Source organism: Mytilus edulis, chromosome 13 (assembly GCF_963676685.1).
Source record: "Mytilus edulis chromosome 13, xbMytEdul2.2, whole genome shotgun sequence".
Lineage (NCBI taxonomy): Eukaryota > Metazoa > Mollusca > Bivalvia > Mytilida > Mytilidae > Mytilus > Mytilus edulis.
In genome coordinates this window covers 66,657,982-66,679,852 of record NC_092356.1, presented here as the reverse complement: position 1 = coordinate 66,679,852, position 21,871 = coordinate 66,657,982, and the positions used below count along the sequence as shown (strand labels likewise).

The following is a 21,871-nucleotide window of genomic DNA, read 5'->3' as shown; positions in this document are numbered from 1 at the left end:
GGTATACTACTGTTGCCTTTATTTACTAAACTAATATGGAATATACACAGTCTCCACGCGGTTGCTTTTAACCAATCATATTCTTAGTAATGTATAGGATGTAAGATAAATATATATGTGACTGTTGAGATGGATTCAAGTAAAAGGATTCCCTTGATAAAGCATTGATGCTAGTTATGCAATTAAACATAGCCAAACATATTTACATTTATTGTTTTCCTTTGTCCATTTACATGGGGTTAACGTTCTATCGGTCTTACATTTCCATAATCAAATTCATAAACTAATGCTCTTAAGCATACATATAAGTCAACGAAGGACACGTCTCAGTTCACGTGTTTATCAACAATAAAATAGAAATAGACACTCCAAATAATCGTTAATGCATTTCAATGTATATGTTCAATAAGAAGAATAGAGATAAACTCAACAGCATTACTTTGAGATTTTACTCATCATTATTAATACACTTAAAATTAAAATATTTGAATGGATTTATTTTAAGGTAGTAATGTGAGTAGTTGTATTGTTTTATATTAGTAGACGAACTCAGGTTCTTTTAAAATAATAACATATCTTATATTGAAACAAAACTATCTATTATTTTGTATACGCAATACATTTTCATTGAACGTTAATATGCATACAATTACTTCACTACAGAAGCGGACTATGCAAATGATATAAACATGTAAAGATAATATTTTAAATAATAAATGGAACACAGTAGACCAGATATGACAAATGATTTTAGTTTCAGTCATTATAAATGTATTTACATATATATTATTACATCATTAAATATCAAAATAATTGTTTTTCATATGTGTCTTTCTCTTCACTTTTCCACATCATCTTTATTAAAACCTTTCGACAGTCCCTCACCATATTCTCATATATTAACATAAAATACAGGGTCTTGCAAGTAAGGTATTTTATAAGATGAATGTTGTATTCATTTAGGGTTAGAACATGTAAAAATGCATATCGATATTCAGTGTTCATTATTATGATAACAATATGATTAAAAAGTTATACATCGAACTCGACGCGTCATTTTACGGTACAAGTGTCCACAAAATAATAAACGGCATTGTTTATAGCTTTTAAAGCAATGGACACATCGGTGGATAACGCGACCAACATTCCGTCCTTCGTAGTTGTCGCACTCTGAATTGTATTTTTATCAAGGTTTTCGCATTGATTTAATGTACATTATTTATTTTAGAATTTGATCTTATAATTCACAACGCATGTCAACCCGATTTGTCAATACAAACACGCATCAGATGTTCTTAGATCCAAAACGTATCAAACAGTAAAATCTGACCTATGGAAATATCAAATTGATACGAATCTGTCACTAATATAAACTGGCGTTAGCGTGTTAGTTGTCTTCTACAACAGCATGATGTTATATATTATAAACCCCACTGTCAACACTCTTTGGACCAGCATGTTTCATATCTGTTTCTGATTGGCCGCTCATACTATTTGAATTATTTCTTTGAAGACCTTCGATTTCAAAATTAAAGTTCTCAAGATTACTGGGTATTGTCTCATTTGTGTCACTCCTACTGTGAAGAGCTGGAACGATAAAAAATACAATAATAACATACATATCTCACCATTGTTCATATTAATCCTTTAGTAAATACACAAATTTATGTTGTATCATCCTAATGCTGGAGTTCAGCCAATTACCTATAGTTCTAAATAAAAGCAACAGTAGCATATCGCTGTTAAAAAGTCATTAAGAATTGTAACAAATGTTTAAATCATGTTTTTTTTTAATCATATTTCGATTTAATTGTTATGTTTCTTTGACTGTTTTCTTTTGTCTTCATTACCGTTTGGAATCATTGATGTTTTTTTCTTATTTTCTTGTTTCTCAAAACAATATCGGATCAAAGTAAAATCAAAAAAGTTCCAAGGAAAATTCAAAACGGAAGGTCTATAATTAAATGGCAAAATCAAGAGCTCCAACACATCAAACGAATGGATAAAAACTCTATAAAACACCCATCAATATTCAAGCTCAAACATATAGTGTAACACTATTCAACATGTACCGGAAACAGATAGAAATAGACCGTTCAGTATGTTAACAAATGTATTGTGAGGCCACACCGGAATCTGGTATACTTACTTAATACTTACTTGAAACATTCATAGACATGTACTCCCCAGATTGTGAACTAGTCGAAGGCACTGCATCTACAAAACATAAAACGATACTCAAAAGAAGAAAAATGGTTTTTGCATTATGTATATGGGCAACAGAGTATACCGCTGTTCGAAACTCATAAATGGATATAAAATATCAAATCTGGGTTACAAACTAAAACTAAGGGAAACGCATTGAATATAAGAGGAGAACAACAACACAATATTAAAATGTTACACACACAGAAACGAACTTAGCGTTAGACAAAATCCGATGAAAATAACAAATATAACATCAAAACTAAATACATGAATTTGGGATAGAAAAGTAACGTTGCACATCATAAACTATTAGCAGTTTACAGTTGTTAATTATAGTCTTTCTTTCTAAGTGTGCTAAAAGATTTTTTTGTCAAAAGAGAACATCACATATACTGCATTCCCGATTGATACAAAACCTTCGAAGTAAAATTTTCTTATTATATCAGCAAGTGATTAATTGAATTAGAGCACTTGCTATTGCTTTCAGGTTATTTACAACTTGACTAGTTATGTTTATTATTCTCACCTTGTTCAGATTGAGTGTGATAGTCACTAGTATCACCTTGGTGCTCTGGAAAATAAACAAAGGACAATCAATGTTTTGTTAACTTGAAAACTGCCACATGTTCAGTAATTTAGATAATTTTATACAAATAAGAACACCTTTTACATGTGACTTTATATTTTGTTTTGTTCAAAATATTTGTAGATATATTAACAAGAAGAACGTTCTTTTATATCTCAATAGTAGTTGAAAGTACAGGAAAACAGGCATAAAGATGACATCGTTTGGTTGAGAAGAAGTTGTAACATGTTCATTAATATTTTGAATTGTATAATTTTTTGTATGTCGATTCCTGTATAGCTGATTATACAGTTTGTATTTTTCTTATTGTTATGACGGGATAGTATTCTCTTATCATCGCTCACCAATTGGTCATAGGTAAAAACTTGTGTCATTTTTTATCGTATCTCATTTTCCTATCTATATAACACATGATTTGTCAGTTATAAAGTATGAAAAGATGTTGTTGGAATTGTTTTGAGTTATGAACAAAAACAGACAACTTTTGCATTATAAATGCCAAAAGACATAACATCAAAAACACTGAACACTTAAATAAATAAAAGACACCATTTGAATCAACTCAAACGTGTTGATGTAAATAAAAAGTATCACCCAAAGTAACAAATCTTAAACAAAATATTGAACAACTACCTCGAACATTCGCTGTAATAAGCTGAAGAGTATGAGGTTCCGAGTTTACAGTCACTGGACTGCAAGTTGCAGATAAATTCAAATTGTTATTTGTGTTGTTATTTATTACAGTAAAGTCTATGGAAAGTTTTGGAATGTTCCTTCCATTATTATTTTCTGATTTAGTTTCATCGTTAAAAGATGATACAGAGGATGTCAGTGAATCTTTAGTGTTTTTATCATGCTGTTTTGAATCATACATATCTGTATCTGCTTTACAGAATACTGAATCAGTTGAGCTTTTATGGTCTGCATACATGTTATTCATTACTATATCGGATATATTTTCTTCATGGCAGCCTGAATCAACAGACTCCCGCGGTTCTACGAGCTTTGGCGAGAACGTTGGACATTGATGAGAGGTCTCCTTTGTTTGATAATCAGCCATATTATTTCCCGTATCTTTCATCAGTTCGATATTTGCATTTGCATTTTCATGCTTAATCAAAGCCTCTCCAAGTTCAACGTCATTTTGACGTACATCATCAATTTCTGGTTGTTCGTTGCCTTTATTAAATATAGTAAAGATATTAGAATATTACGAACATATGATGGTATGATACTAAACCCCTAACGGGAAGGATTGTGCCTGATATTCATATGATGAAATCATAATCTTTCAATCAGTTTAATTGAAGTCTGCAACAGGCATGTCAGTTAACTGCTAGTAGTCTGTTGTTATTTATGTATAATTGTCATTTTGTTTATTTTCTTTGGTTACATCTTCTGACATCAGACTCGGACTTCTCTTGAATTGAATTTTAAATGTACGTATTGTTATGCGTTTACTTTTCTACATTGGCTAGAGGTATAGGGGAGGGTTAAGATCTCATAAACATGTTTAACCCCGCCGCATTTTTGCGCCTGTCCCAAGTCAGGAGCCTCTGGTCTTCGTTAGTCTTGTATTATTTTAATTTTAGTTTCTTGTGTACAATTTTGAAATTAGTATGGCGTTCATTATCACTGAACTAGTATATATTTGTTTTGGGCCAGCTGAAGGACGCCTCCGAGTTAGGAATTTCTCGTTACATTGAATACCTGTTGGTGACCTTCTGCTGTTTTTTTTTTTTATAGTCGGGTTGTTGTCTCTTTGATACATTCCCCATTTCCATCCTCAATTTTATATAATAATTAACTTTCACGAGAGTATTTTATTTAATATTTTTATCTTAAATATTGTTATTTAACATTAAAGGTTTAAATCTCCGGCTATCTCATAATATGTCATATTCAATGAATGTATTTCAGTAACCTTTGTGAACTTTCATGTTTTATTATTGTGTTCTGATAATTTGCATTCTGTCTACAATTCACGTTGTCTTAATCGAGTTCAGTAACAATCATATATATATACAAGTATAAGAAATCAGTTATAGATTCTGAAGGCATGAACAATGACTAAAATATATCACAACAAGTACAAGGTCTGTGGAAATTGCCAACTAAAAAGTATCACATCACTAAAAACAAGACATAGTGTGGAGATAATAGCTGTACAATTAATATAAAAGTTTCCGAAGTAAAATATATACCACATTAATCATTTATGGAAAAGTTCTAGAAAACATACCATTTGTCCAACAAATTCCAGCAAGAACAAATCCCGATCTTTTAACACAAATCGCTATAGTTACCAATGATAGTAGTATGACCAAGGCTACGAGAATAACAATGCTACAAAAGTAAGTATAGGCTGAGTTAGATTGGCTGATATTCGGGTTTTGTTTTACGAATTCCGTTTTTTGAATTTGACTACAATTCGTTCTTGTTGTTTCTACATTTTTGTTTTAAAGTATTACAGTACAAAAAAAGCTACAATATACTATATGTGATAAACACTTTTAAAATCAGAAATATATATATTTTTTTAATCAAAAATGTTGAAAGATATTGTTGGTTAACATACGCAGATAAGGTACTTAATGGGGTACTGGTATGCACGAAACATGCTTTGTGACAAATAATAATAATTGCCAATATTATATATAAAGATCTTGCGATTCCTAAGTAGTTTTTGTTTAGTTTTATTCAAAGTATGTCTAGTCACAGCGGGTTGAGTACACGAGAGATGGTAAAAAACACACATATACCTAAATCTTTAATATTTCTAGTGTTATTATAATGTATTATTAAAGCTGTCGAGTAAAGAAAAATTATATATATATTACATGCATCGACAGCAGTTTGGAATAAGTCGTTGTACATTAAATCTCGTTACAAAAGGTCGTATTAACACCACACTTTTTACTCTGATTATAAAATAGGTTAAAATATACAAGTAGTATATACAATATGAAATATTGACACTAGTGAACAATGGGAAATCTCATTGTCTATATTCACAGAATTTCTTTTTTTAGAACAAGATGCGTTTGGTGGTCTACTTAAAGTAACACTGTTAAAAATGTTTTTTTAGAACAATATCACTATGAATTAATAATTTTGGATGTAACGCGTTTTCTGATTGGCTGACGTTGTCTTGTTTATCGGCTGATAGACATAATTTGTCATGTGACCGTGATGTCATCAACGTTTTTCATGGTTTACGTCGGTTCAAAATAGAATTTAGAATTAAATTATAAGGAATGACTGTAGTATTTGTTCTGTCTTTTCAAATATGACAGACAAAAATGTGGTGCACACTGTTAAATATCTTGCGTACAGTGTGCACCCCATTTTATGATGTTATTTCTTCATAGACAGAAAATATTACAGTCATTCCTTAAATGTATTCTTGTTAAGTAATATTCTTACATAATGATCAATACATTGTCTTTTTCTTTGGACTTTTGTGGATTCACTTGCAGAGCTATAAAGAAATATTATATTTGATAAAAGTCAATAACAAAATATAAGATAATAAATTCATTGAATATATGGTATATTTCAGTTAAGATATGAGAAATTATTCTAAAATAAGGAATGTATTTCAGGCATACATAAATCAGAGTTTTTTTTACTGAGTGGGATCTTACTTGTTTCGGTCCAAGGCAACTATCACGGCCGACACTCGGCTAACCGAGAGATTGGTCGGTTAATCTATATTGAGTATGTGACTATATCGGCGGTTGGTCCGTTAATCGGGTTGGCTAAAGTCTGTTAATCAGGTGTTATCGAGAACATCATTGCAAGTTCAGTATATCTCATTGTATAACTTTTTAAATATAAGTTTATCATAAAAAATATTCATGTCTGACAAAACAATTTAATGTACTGAATCCAGTGGTGTATTTTTTTTTTTCTTGCTACGATAAACGATCTATAAAACGAATAGACGAGTTACTCATCAATAAATTTATACACATTTTACACACACAAAATGTACACAAAATGACACGTTGGTTGAATTTACTTGCAAACAATATTTTGAACATCGAAGAAAGACAGGCATTATGTTTGATATCCATATTAATACCATTGTGTAAAAAATCTTCACGAAAATCTGTATTTTGGTGACATTAATCAATTTTTATTTAAAACCCGGTCTGTTAAGAGCTTTGCAGGGCAATACAAGTATAATTTTATTGTTATATGGGGTGTTATCGGATCAAATGGTTAGGCTCAAGAAGAGCGGCTAAAATATACGGAAACAGCACATGGACAATGAAACATAAAATATACGGAAACAACACATGAACAATGAACAATTTAGACAATGGAAATTGAAATTGAAAACTGATAAAAATGGTTTCAAAAAGTGTAATATTAAAGTCATATTTATTTCATCCAAAAATGGTCGCATATAACATGTGGATTCTGTTTAATTGTCATGAATGACGTCAATTTGTCATCTACATTTGTACATTGGTAACCAGTATATTAATCAGAGATAAACGTCGTCATGTAACTAAACATCAGTAAGTAAAATATATTAGGATGCTAAAATATAAAGAATAGAGAATCTGAAAGAATAATGAGTAAGATAAATAAAATGTAGAAGAAGTGACATAACAATTTAAAGAATACCGCAATAAACAACACCCAAAATCCGGACCCTCATTGTATACCCGATAATCTGGATGGAGACGCAGAATATAGAATAATAGGTAAGGACAGTAGGAAGTGATGCATTGCTAAAAAAGAGAGCAAAAATAATCATTGTTTAAGAATACAGGCATGAAACTACCCTGGGTGTTGAAACAGTAACGGATCGCGATGTCCTCAAATTGGTGACAAATGTGTGAAGTTTACATACGGACAACTGCAGTTCTCTCATGCACTTATGTAGAAAGGAACTAAACGGAATAAAAGGAATTAAAACTTTAGATAACCAAATGTAGCTACATTAACGTCTAGTGACAAATATCATGTGCATATAAGAAAGACAACACGTTATATGTACCCTGAGTTGTATTAGAAAGACACTTTCAGTCTGATATTAGAACGTGCTACTTTAAACAGACACTTAGATAAAGGCTGATTGAAAACGTTAATAATAAATTCATGCATATTCCAGCGGCCAATCCATATCACGCTATATTGAAGTGACACACCCTTCAATAAATTGCAAATAACGTCAAAATAAAAATGTTCTTACTAGAAGGATACTGTTACACCGTATTTTATTTTTTTTTAATTAAGAACATCTCATTCTTAACTTTTTCAATTTGAAAATATTAAGGTAGCAAAACTATCGTCGTGGCTTGATAACTCTTAACAGACACAATTTTAATTGTCCGATCCATTAACAGACTTTATTCCCATAATTTCACTAAAACGTGGTATTATTCACGTTATATTACAATAATGAAATATTTACTAATGTCAATTTATTTTTTAAAACCAAAGTACTATTTTGTGTCCTTTAATAAAATAAACGGTACCAATTTTCTTGCAAATACGCATTTCGACAATACATGTCTCTTCAGTTAAATGATATCTAAAATTGTTTGTTTTGCCTTTTATTAAAAAAAAAATGATATGAGTATAAGCATAAATACTACATACTTGCGCGACGCCTTTTAGTCTAACTGAAAACTGCGCAGACCATGAAATGTTTTTACAGGTGGAAAATGTTCTATAATAGATGTCATTTTGTCAGACACTTTTCTTTTTTTTTTTATTTGGTTTTTATAATATGCCAAAAATCTGTATATTTAACAGAGTTTAACATTAAATTGTGCGTTTTACTTTTAACAGACGTATAACCAACTCGATTAACAGACCAACCGCCCATATAGCCGCATACTCAATATATCTCGGTTAGCCGAGTGTCGGCCGTGATCTATGAAGAGAGATTAAAAAGTCGAAATGCATGTCTTTAAAATGTGCTCCGTTACTGTTGCAGTCATTGAACTTGCAGAAATATGACATAGATTTAAGTGCTGAATAACGAAACTAATTCATCGCTACAAAATTAAAATCACCAATCAAATTAAACGAAGGAAGTGCTTGTATGTACACAATATACTAAAATACTCAAACAATTGCATAAAGCTATCCGTTTAGAGAATAACCAAACTGTTACATTTATTGCCTTTTGATTTGATAACCATATGCTATACACTTGTTGCAAATTGGTATTCGTTTTAACCATTAGACTTGGGGAGTATAAGTTATAATTGGAATACTGAGGCTTTTCTAACTCAGGAATAGATCAGCTTAGCTGTATTTGGCAAAGCTTTAAGGAATGTTGGTCCTCAATACTCTTCAACTTTGTACATTATTTGGCTTCTTTTTTTTTTAAACTCTATTGGATTCGACCGTCACTGATGAGTCATTTTAGACGAAACGCACGTCTGGCGTAAATGCAAAATTTCATCCTGTTATATATGATGAGGTTTTTTCTTTATAAAAGTAATTTAAATATTAAATTTCATTTAGGAATTGAATGCTTCTTTTTGTAACTTTATTGGGGTGTAAAAGCGTTGACCGAAATACATTTTGTATGAAGCGCGGAAGCGCTTCATTCTAAATATGTGCGCACGGTCAACGCTTTAACAACCCTATGAAGTTACAAAAAGAAGCATTCAATACTTATAATTACATTTTTTTAGCTATGATCATGAAAATACGATTTACATCAAGTTTTTACTTAATTAATATTTGCACTTTATTATGGGACCTCGTGTCATCATGAATGATAAGTTTTATTGTGTAATGCAATTGCTTACGGAATAACATGTGATGTGCAGTTAGCCAATCAGAATAACGTATTATAATGAAACATACATCAAATGTAATTATTCAGCAAAAATCGAGATATATAAATCGGGTAATATAATCGCCTAGTCTATTTTATGTAATTGCTAATCCTTTGATATAACGTTTTAGGTATTGCTTATATGTAACACGTCTTATGTCGCGAGTCAAGCAGGATCTTCTTCAGCATTTTATATTAACTATAATATCAACTATAAAAGTTGCTTGGGCTTGTGGTGTTGCTAACTAGTTTGTATGTGAATTACAGACTGCTATTTTTTTAGGCCAGATTTTGTCAGTATCTTATTTACGTAATAGTAAAATATATAAAAAAGAAGATGTGGTATGATTGCCAATGAGACAACTATCCACAAAAGACCAAAATGACACAGACATTAACAACAATAGATCACCGTACCGCCTTCAACAATGAGCAAAGCCCATACTGCATAGTCAGCTATAAAAGGCCCCGATAAAGCAATGTAAAACAATTCAAACGAGAAAACTAACGGCCTTATTTATGTAAAAAAATGAAGTTCTCTATGAGTTATCTCCCGTCTTTTTGTTACTAGATTTTCATATAGGTCCTAAAGTTTTATCGGATTGAGAACCGGACGATAATGCGTTGCAGTTTGAAAGAAACAAAAGTTGTTTGGCCCACAAAATCTTGTGCTTAAACAAATTACTCTATAATCGCTTGGATTTAATTTATCGACAAAGAAGAAAATATTCATGATTCATATTACAAATAAACTACAGAAATAAGATAATGTGAATATAATATGAATGAATATACATACGTAAAAATGTTGATGAAGAAATGTGTGAAATGATAAAAGGAGTGCTCTGAATAATATGCTTCTGAATGGTATCGCTGAAATAAATGAGACACAATGGAGTGCAAAAACTGACTCTTGGAAACAAGGTTTTTGTCAACCTGGTGGCAATATATTTTGAAACGTTAACTTATACAATTGCCAATGAATTACATTACAACTTGTAATAGACATGTATTTGTTTAAACTATTTGAACTTTTCAACAGGTTTGCCTATTTAAGAACAAGTTTTAAAACGCTTACCATTATACAATTGTATTTCGTTTTAAGAGCTTTGTGGGAAATGCATATAGATCATATTCATTTTACAGACAACGCACACAACTGAATGACTGAACTGCAGAAAGTTATGGAGCATTGAAAACCAAATAGACTCGTTATTTTGTTAATGATATTTTTAATAATCAGACAGAGAACAAATTTCTGAGACCAGCAGGTTTTACTGCATTCAATGTAGTTGAACAAATTGAACAAAACAAATAATATCTGTACTGGTAAAATCAGTTTCAATAAATCAAATCAAATCAAATCAAATATATTTTATTACCGGATTTGTAATCACTTAAGCAACACGACGGGTGCCACATGTGGAGCAGGATCTGCTTACCCTTCCGGAGCACCTGAGATCACCCCTAGTTTTTGGTGGGGTTCGTGTTGTTTATTCTTTAGTTTTCTATGTGGTGTCGTGTGTACTATTGTTTTTCTGTTTGTCTTTTTTATTTTTAGCCATGGCGTTGTCAGTTTGTTTTAGATTTATGAGTTTGACTGTCCCTTTGGTATCTTTCGTCCCTCTTTTATTGTCAATTAAAGACGCCCATTACAGGTCGAATAATCACAAGTTAAATTTGGTACAAGGATTACAAAATGATTACAATTATTTGAGTACAATTAAATCAATGATTACAACGAAGAGAATAGAAAGACAATTCGGAGTTTAGTATGACGTCCATTATCACTGTACTATTATGCATATTTTAGGGGCCAGCTGAAGGACACCTACGGGTGCGGGAATTCTCGCTACATTGAAGACCCATTGGTTGCCTTCGGCTGTTGTTTGCTATATGGTCGGGTGGTTGTCGCTTTGACATATTCACCATTTCCTTTCTCAATTTTACACTAATGTATAACAATAACAAATAACAAAGAATGAGTGTGACAGAATGCTGTTACGAAGCCTTCCAAACAAAATCCCCTTAAGGATAAATACATAAGGACTACCTGGTCATTCTTCCAATTCGTTATCAATTTGCTTTATCATTTAGAACAATTTCGATTATAATGATTCTTCAACTTTTCAAATATTTTGTGAAAATTGAAAAAAAAATTGGTCAATGTCAAAGGTCAAAGTTACAAGTTAACACTGACCCTTTAATTGAGAGTGGGCAATATGTTCCCATTGTCATTACTACAGATCCCATGTGTCTACTGTTTTCAAGACATTTTCATTTGAGGGAGAAAAAAAACGCGATATGGTTCCATAGTAACCCGCCACGCCCCCTCCCCCATTATGTTGGTCCCTCAAACTACTTCTTAATAGTTGTCAATGTGAAAACAAAACCCTGATTGTACCACAAGACATACTAGTCTAACATATTGTGTCACCTTGATAGACTTTGACTAACAATTCTTAAAAACGAATGCGGAATAATTAATTCAGAAACGCGACGATAGAGGAAAGGGAAACAGATAAATGATTATGAACAAAATAATTAATTGATTGGGAGACATAATGAGATGAAACACATACTTGTCATTGTTTAGAATAGATATTTTACAATGAAGTTTTTGTAATCTTGTCTATAAGTATTAATATTTAGTTTTTAAGACAGAGACAAACTATTCTAGCTAAATTTGTTTAAAATTTTGGCTTGTCAATGCTCTCCGACCTTGTTTTAAAAGCCTGTCATCTTTGGTAAGATTTTAACAATGATTTTGATTATATGGTTTCTTTGATAGGTTTTTATAATCCAAAATAACTAGAATATTGATTTCATAATTCTCGCATACTTACCTAGGTATCTTATGAGGCACAATTGGTTCTAGAGATGTAGTTTGTATATGACGACATGGACCACATCCACTTCCATTCTTGTAAGTACCATCTGGACATGGAATACATTCTAAGGAGAAAGGGATTATCAGTATACTATGTTATGGTAAAATTTAGAAATACAGAAATGAATGCTTTATATTGAAACCGTTGTATGTTAATAGTGAACAGATTTTTGATTGCTTCTGAGATGGTAGTCCAAATACTTATGACGTCTGGCAAGGCTATTTTATATTTTTTCTGGGACGCATTTCTACGACAGCGTCCCACAAAAAATATAAAATAGCCTTGCCAGACGTCATAATTATTTGGACTACTGAAATGATAAAAATAACAATGACTACAAAATTTCACAAGAGACCAATATGACATAGAAATGCCTTCAACAATGAGAAAAATCATACCGCATGACTATTATGTTTATAAATTCAATGAGTAACGTACCTCCTGTTTGACTTAGTGTTGTGTTAGGTGGACAGCCTTCGACTTTCTGATAACATAAACAGGGATCTCCATAGTAACCCTCTGCTGTATTGCATTTACATTCTTTTAAATCGTCACAGTAACCTCCTTCAGATTTAACACGACTATAAGTGATATCTGAATAATAATAATAATAATAATAATAATAATAATAAAAAATAATAATAATAATAATAATAATAATAATAATAATAATAATAATAATAATAATAAAAAAATAACAATAATAAATAAAAATATTCAGAGAACAATTGAATTTTATAAATTATTGTTGAGAAGCTACTTTCGGTTTACTCATAGTTACTTTAGGCGTCTTTGTATATGTTGCTTTGTACTGATTCAATGAATAAAGGTTTCTATATACATTGTAGTTTTGCAGGCATTAAGAGGGGATAATTATCAACTTTCGGTTTGCAAAATGTAACTTCCGGTCTCATATGATAGCTTTATTTACACTGTTTTTTAAATATATGGTTTCTATATACTTTTGCCTGTAATGATGGAGATATAAGGTCACATGTCAACCAACAGATTGCAAAAAATCTTATGACTTTATCAAGTACCAAGTTGGAGTAATAACCAATTAACCTTTAAAAGTGACAAGGAGATCAAAGAACAAAGAAGTTTTGACCTTGACCATTCCCCATGACCTAGTTGTTTTATTCTTTGGATCAAGGACCTCAAATCGACAAACCCAAAGTCTCTATCACTTATGGTTTACCTATTATTTCGAATGCATTAGAAAAGAAAACTCTCACATGGAATCTTCGTATAGCGTCCGTCAAAATTAAACAAGAAATTCTGAGGATATAGCCATCAATTTGTCGCTTTATCTTACGGTTATAGAGGAGATCTCACCACAAAGAAAACATTTTTTGGGGAGATAACTCGTACACTAACAAGTCTTCAACTAAACAGGGTCAGTCTCAAAATGTTTGCGCAATTATCTGTTCGATATCGTAGGCAACAAGTATAAGCGACATCTTGCCAAACCACAAAACAGGGCACGTTACAAAGTCGGCGGAAGAAGAACAAAAAAAATAATCAGAACAAATACAATAGGCCTTTCCACAGAATAGTAAAAAGACCTAATGTTAATGATAAATTATTTACCTAAAGAGGGTTACTCAATTAGAACTTGTCTAATTTTTATTGAGGTCTTTTAGCAAATTCATGTATGCTGTTCACATTCAGACAGCAAAATACAACAAGTAATAAGATAACGCAAAACGTGGAAAATTATCTTCATAATTACTGATAATCTTTTTTCAAATTACTGTCATTACTTCAGTGTATATTGTTAAAGTTAAATAAACATGCTTAATACATTTTTGTATATCAAAAATGTGAACCATCACTATAAAGTATTAGGTTCAGAGTCTACAATGATTTGACCTGAGTTTCTAGAGTAAAAGGCATTTATATAAATAGTTATCTAGGTAATAATGCTATTTTTTCCTGTTTAATAAACACTACCATTAAATGATCTGTGCCGATGAACTACACGAACGATATTGTTACATTTAACCATTGATTGTTTAAAAAACATTTGTTTAAACTAATAATTCAATATGAAAAGGTCAACGCTTGGCACTATTAGAATAGGAACAACTTATCCTCCAGTGATCTGCTATATATAGGATAAAATTGAGAATGGAAATGGGGAATGTGTCAAAGAGACAACAACCCGCCCAAATAAAAAACAACAGCAGACTGAAATGAAAAAAATTGAACCCCCCTCCCCTCAATTTTTTTTCACCTCCCCCTTTCCCTTATTCCAAAACTGATCTCAATTCAAATTTCTAATGGAGTTTGCAACAATAACTACAAATTTAAATACATCATCAAATATCAAAATGTAAAAATAGACTTGTTATCACTGAATGGTAAAGATTGTTTTGATTCAACTACTATTCTGGACAAAGAAAGATAACTCCAATTGAAAATTTCTTGCTATTGCGCAATATTGTGCAATTAGATATTTCTTGCTATTGCGCAATACTGTGCAATTGAAAAAACTTGCTATTGCACAATACTGTGCAATTGAAGATTTCTGTACCAAGTCAGGAATATGACAGTTCTTGTCCATTCGTTTTTGATGCGTTTTGTTATTTGATTTTGCCATGTGATTATGGACTTTCCCAATTGATCTTCCTCTAAGTTCAGTATTTTTGTGATTTTACTTTTTGCTATTCCGCAATACTGTGCAATTGAAAATTTCTTGCTATTGCACAATACTGTGCAATTGAAAATTTCTTGCTATTAGACAATACTTAATATAATAATTTTAGATCCTGATTTGGACCAACTTGAAATGTGGGTCCATAATCAAAAATCTAAGTACATAAAATTGAGAATGGAAATGGGGAATGTGTCAAAGAGGCTCCTGACTTGGGACAGGCGCAAAAATGCGGCGGGGTTAAACATGTTTGTGAGTCCGTTTGATTTTGCCAAAGCTTTCAGTACTGTGACTGTTTGGTCTTATTTTTAAATATCAGTGGTTGTCACACTTTGTCTATCATTTCAAGAAAATATTCTTTTTTTATCAATGCAACCATTATTCTATGACATCTAAAACCCTCAAATTTGTTATCGGTTATTCTACCAGGAATAAAACACATGGTGTCACTATGTGGTGTGTGTCTTTTTTTTTTTTTTATTGTATCAGAACAAAGAATTCTAGTAGATTCATCTTGTTAAACTCTGTTTTTTAATGATGGTCATATGTTTTTCATATTTTTATTTCGTATTTTTATCTTATCTTATCTTATCTTATCTTATCATCTATCTTATCTTATCTTATCTTATCTTATCTTATCTTATCATCTATCTTATCTTATCTTATCTTATCTTATCTTATCTTATCTTATCTTATCATCTTATCTCATCATCTTATCTTATCATCTTATTTTTTCATCTTATCTTATCATCTATCTTATCTTATCTTATCATCTATCTTATCTTATCTTATCTTATCTTATCATCTATCTTATCTTATCTTATCTGATCTTATCTTATCTTATCATCTTATCTTATCATCTATCTTATCTTATCTTATATGATGTGTCGGCTCTTTTTATAGATTAAAGTATATATCGAGTCTGCATGTGTAAACTTTTGTAGTCTCTTGAATATAAGTTGAATTTATGGTAATCATACTGCATCTCTTTATTATGATTAACATTATCGACCATCAGTCTCTAGTATATAACTGTCTCGTTAGTTGTCATATAACTACTTCTTATTTTTATGTTTCGATAGTTTTATCAAGTTGAACTTATTTATAAATAGTTTACACCATGAAACATCTAATTTGAATGTTACCTTGTGCCAGACATTTTTCCTTTGGTTTAAAGCAGGCTGTTGTACTCGCATCTCCACCAAATGAAGATATCAAATCTGGTTGTTTCATTCCCTCCGAACAAGGTGCACATAAATCACGAGTAAAGTTTTTAGTACATGGCTGTATTTCATTTCCTGTAAACGAAATTTAGCGCATATAATAAAAAAAACTGAAAGTAAACACAGTTATTATATTGGACCTGGAAATACTTTTCGAAACATTCTGATAATAGAGCCATCGCGTAAATAGATAAATTCAACAACTTAATCGCGTGAAAAGACTAAATTAAAAACTCCATCGCCAGAGTAGATAAACCCAACAAACTCGTTGGGTAAATAAAGGTACTCTCGAACAGAAGTCAATTGAAACAATTCAAATTTTAGATTTATTTTAAACCTGACTTTCAATTAATAAAAAAATTAGTGAATTAATAATTCCACACGCTATTTTATATATTACACTTTTGCTTTTAAAACGACTTTTGCTCTCTTTATTATACGATACAGTATTGAAATGTATTATTTATTGACCTGAACACACATGAAATATTTGCCACTGGACGTTAACAACTAACCATTAATCGATGGATCTATGTAACAGCTAAATAAATTACTCTTTAATTGAGTTAAACACATGTTCTAACCTGGTTCACAATCATAGTAAGGGAGGCAATTCCTGTTCAGCTGTTTGTAATATATATAAGTCATCGAAACCTTGAAAGAAAAAGAAAATAAATATTAATGAAGAAAAAGAGGACTGTTAGCATGGTTAGCCTCAAAATTGTATAAAGTACCTCACGTAACAATTATACACCGTTGTATGATTATTAGGACAACGGTCTTAGATGATATTCATGATGTTTTGTGATTTTTGACACTATGACAATATATCCTTCAATTATGTATGCTATTATTTGACAGTAAAGAACGGAACACAATACAGTGGGAAAAAATTAAAGAAATATTCGGAAGAATGAAATAGAAATACGTCGAGGGAAAGCTGACAAGACAATTACAAAAAATATATAATATCAGTAAAACGGTTAAAGACGAAGATACCGAAAAGACTGTTTTAATTGTTATAAGCGTCACTCTTATCTGGTCTAGCTTGCGTAAATGTACTGAATTGTAGATTTAAGACTAAGATTATCAATTCCTTTAAGGCATACTTTGACTGATCCAGCTGGAACCTAATTTTGTTTAAAATTACTTTTCATATTACTATAAATGAATATAAAATAGTTTAAACGAGACAGCTGATCTAATTCGCAACAAATATGACGGACATGAACCAACGACAACAACTGCTGGCACTAACACCATTGTGACTTCAATCCCCAATACCTGTCTTTTTATGTTCAGCTGTTGAGTTATGGTTGAAGCGCTGGAATTTAGATATATTTGCTGGGGTTCCAATTGTTGGACTTTCGATCTCCGGAGCTTGACCTTATTTTGGTCCTCAATGCTTTTCAACTACGTACTATATTTGCCTTTTTTTAATCGAGCGTTATTCACGAGTCTTTTGTTAACGTACGCGCGTCTGGCGCAAATACAAAATTTCAATCCTGTTTTGTTGGGGGTTTATTTTCATTTTTAGCGCAATTAAACTTTCTTTTAGTACAACAATCGAACTAGAGATAAAGGATACTACAGATACAGTTAAGTCGGCTTCATATCTTGACTTACATCTAGAAATTGACAATGAGGGTCGGTTGAAAACAAAACTTTACGACAAAAGAGATGATTTCAGCTTTCCAATTTTGAACTTTCCATTTCTAAGAAGCAACATTCCAGCAGCACCTGCATACGGGGTATATATCTCCCAATTGATACGATATTCCCGTGCTTGCATTTCCTATCATGATTTTCTTGATAGAGGTTTGCTGCTCACAAGGAAGTTATTAAACCAAGAGTTCCAAATGGTAAAGTTGAAATCATCCCTTCGTAAATTTTACGGACGCCATCACGAGTTGGTTGACCGTTATGGAATAACCGTTTCACAAATGATATCGGATATGTTCCTTACGTCGTAACTACAATCCCCTTCCCTTTCATGAATATGACCTACCGAATTAGACTATTTACCGGATTTGTAATCACTTAAGCAACACGACGGGTGCCACATGTGGAGCAGGATCTGCTTACCCTTCCGGAGCACCTGAGATCACCCCTAGTTTTTGGTGGGGTTCGTGTTGTTTATTCTTTAGTTTTCTATGTTGTGTCGTGTGTACTATTGTTTTTCTGTTTGTCTTTTTTATTTTTGGCCATGGCGTTGTCAGTTTGTTTTAGATTTATGAGTTTGACTGTCCCTTTGGTATCTTTCGTCCCTCTTTTATATCTCCAGTACTATTCTTGAAACTTTAAACGATGGACTTAAAATCTGAAGTACTCATAATATTCAGTATACTGTTTGCCCATTATTCTTTGTTCTTTATTTACTATCACTTAATTATTCTTTATACATTTTCTGGTGTTTATTTTCTCTTTTCGTGATATTTTTTATTTTTTGCCCATTATTTTCTATTTTGTCAACTCTAATTCAAACACTCATATAAAGGAAATTAGATATTAAAAACAGTACTGTATTTCTACATACTTATATCAAATATCCGTTTAATAACATGTAGGTGTTATGAACTTGGGTGTTATAAAATGTTTTTCATCGTGATAACCAATGAAATTATCTTTGGTTTACTACTTTGCATTACAATATGTAAATATTTAGTTTAGATATCATTTATGAACACAAAACACTACTGTTGATCCCAAAGTGTCAAAATAAGGAAATAGAAACCGAAATTAGATTATTTGTAGTCACGGAAATTCAGGTATGTAGTGCAGGTAAAGTTTGTGTTATCTTAGTGTTTACATAATATGCATGGACATTATCATGATTATAGATACGAGAAATAATATAAGAAAAACGTACATAAAAGATTAACCTTCAAATTTAAAAAAAAGTATCTTTTGCCTGCCCTTTATCATCGACAAATAAATTAACAAATCTACAAGTATCAAATGTGGTTTATGTTTTGTTATACGGACCATTTGTTGACTATCGGCGAATCAAATCCTACTAATTGAACTTACACATATTAAATACTAAGTTACATAAAGATCATATCTTGAGTTGTTGAGATTTAAATATAACGCCAGTTACGGGGATGGGAATATATCAACTAAGCCTTTTCTAATTCAATTTAGCGAGATTTTCTACGCGGAAGTTTGCACTTAAGAGTAACGATATCTAGTTCAAATCATGCGATTACACATGACCAACTATCACGACATTCTTGGTAATAATTATGATTTTCTTAAAACAGTATTGATATCTAACATGAGCTAATGAATAAACGGCTTTAAATGGTAAAACAAATAACTTCTTTAGACTGTTTTTTTTTAAGTTTTACGTAGGTCCTAGTCATTCAGTTGACCAATATACCATTTCGGCTTTGTTCGTTAATGGCTTCATATCGCATCAGTTATTCATGAATTTGTATTTGCTAGGATCATATAACTGTCTGTCTTTCTTCGATTTCACGACGTTGGTGTCATTCATTTGAAACTAGATATAAACTAAATGTAAATGTTTACGTGTTTGTAAGTACTCACATGGTAAATACTGGCAACTAAAATTATACACCGAATCATGCTGTATAAACTGAAGTATTTAGCTGCAAATAAATTTTTATTTTTTATTTTACATGTTCATTTCTATTTCTGGGCTTATCAATGCTTGCAGGAGCATACAGGTGCATTTAGCACTATAATTTACATTTGAAATTTACACGGATTAGTTTTTACTTCCAAAGATGTTACACGAGCAACATGACGGGTGTCACATGTGGAACAGGGTCTGCTTAACCTTTCAAAGCACCTGAGATCATTCTCAACTCTTTTAATTATAGATTTAATATAAATATTCTAAGCTTTTTAAAACTGACCTATTTAAAAAAAAAACCTCAACACTTTATAATCCGATTAATAAATAAGAATAAAAGCTGCCGCGACGGCTGGTGCTGATGAACGGAAGGAGGAAGAGGAAGAAGAATCATTTACATGCAAGTTAACAATGTATATCTATACCCAAGAATACTTGTCACCCTATCCAGATATATTATTACGACACCGAGCCGATCAGACTACCTTCGAATTCTTTATCCTAAATGGTGCGTATCTGAACAAGCAAACACACAATTTTGTTTTATTGTTTTTCTCTAGTCGAGGATAAATTTACAAACATTTATTGATGCCTACCCCTCATTGACACTATACATATAAATAGGAAGCTGGGTTTAAGTGTCAATGAGCTAACTCTCCCTCCAAGTCACAATGTTTAAAATAGTAAACAATTAAAGGTTAAAGTCTGATTTTATTAAAAATCATTACAAAGAGACATAAGAATAGTCAAAAGATAGGAACTTAAACAATGTTACTGGTAGGCATTAGGGGATTGCCATTAGCTAGAAATTAATGTCCCGATTTTAATAGTTGTGTAAAAAGAAAGCCGGAAATTTATAAATTGCTTGTGTTGATAATGAAAGAAGGTTACAATTCTTACACATAAAACAATACTATATCTATTTCATTACTTAATTAAATCGCATTGTGCAGATGCGCAAAGCGAATGATATGATCAATAAATAATATAAATAAACACAAATAAAATTTAAAACTAAATCAAGTTTAAACATGTTGTGCTTACCTGTAAACCTGTATGTTCTTTAAACACAAGTTACCCTAGTTATTGATATAATATAATTTCGGTAGCGTCCCTACGCGGACATAACCTTGGGATAGACCATAAATATTTCCTTATTTAACTGTTTCCATGTAAATCATGTATTTGAATAAGAATTCGATATTTACAGATCTAGAATCTGTAATAAGATCTAGATTTTACGGTTTGTTTGTTATAAAAGAAGCACAAAAAAATGTAAGAGCTGCTCACATGTTAAGTCAATACTATTTTTAATAAACTATGATTATGATTGAAAAGAGAATTAACAAATAATGAAATAAAAAAAGATCTGAAAACTATTGAATTACAATAAATTATGTGTACTTATTCGTCAGTTGTATACTAAGTTTAACTTATTCTTATGATAACCACGCCCCCTGCCAAATGGCACTTTATGCATTGAGATTTCCATACCCCACCTACAATACCACCTACGATAATGTTTTCTGGTCTGTGCGTCTGTTCTTCCGTCCATTCGTCCGTCCGTCTGTCCCGTTTCAGATTGAAGTTTTTGGTCAAGGTAGTTTTTGATGAAGTTGAAGTCCAATCTTCCTATATCTATAGAAAATGATAGTGCGAGTGGGGCATTCGTGTACTTGTTTTTGATTATATTGATAAAATATAACCAAACTGTATTCATTGTACTTCCCAGTGGACATAACTGGTGACAACTAAATTAGATACGTTATACGAATCTCTTTATTTAGCATAATGTATTGCATAACGAATAGAGATCTCACATACAATAGTAAAAACAAGTAGAGGTAAATGTGTATAATCTAACTGTTAAGAAGAACTACATGTACCTTATC

At 31.4% G+C, this 21,871-nt stretch overlaps 1 protein-coding gene across 4 annotated transcripts; it reads right to left on the bottom strand.

The window, feature by feature from the left end:
• Window positions 1-736: 736 nt before the first annotated feature.
• LOC139500657 (uncharacterized) lies at window positions 737-21,153 on the bottom strand. 4 transcript variants are annotated; one of them, XM_071289421.1, is made up of 13 exons: window positions 21,024-21,153; window positions 19,931-19,992; window positions 16,963-17,032; window positions 16,301-16,453; window positions 12,938-13,093; window positions 12,455-12,563; window positions 10,408-10,481; window positions 6,221-6,275; window positions 5,037-5,140; window positions 3,428-3,973; window positions 2,735-2,779; window positions 2,150-2,217; window positions 737-1,587 (listed from the first exon to the last, which is right to left on the bottom strand). In XM_071289421.1, the coding sequence occupies exons 2-12, from the start codon at window positions 19,967-19,969 to the stop codon at window positions 2,150-2,152; spliced, it is 1,419 nt and encodes a 472-aa protein (XP_071145522.1). In that variant the 5' UTR covers window positions 19,970-19,992; window positions 21,024-21,153; the 3' UTR covers window positions 737-1,587. The 4 variants fall into 4 exon arrangements, with proteins under 4 accessions (XP_071145522.1, XP_071145520.1, XP_071145521.1 ...); XM_071289419.1 differs by having other exon boundaries at window positions 2,161-2,217; XM_071289420.1 differs by having other exon boundaries at window positions 2,161-2,211.
• Between the last annotated feature and the right edge of the window lie 718 nt (window positions 21,154-21,871).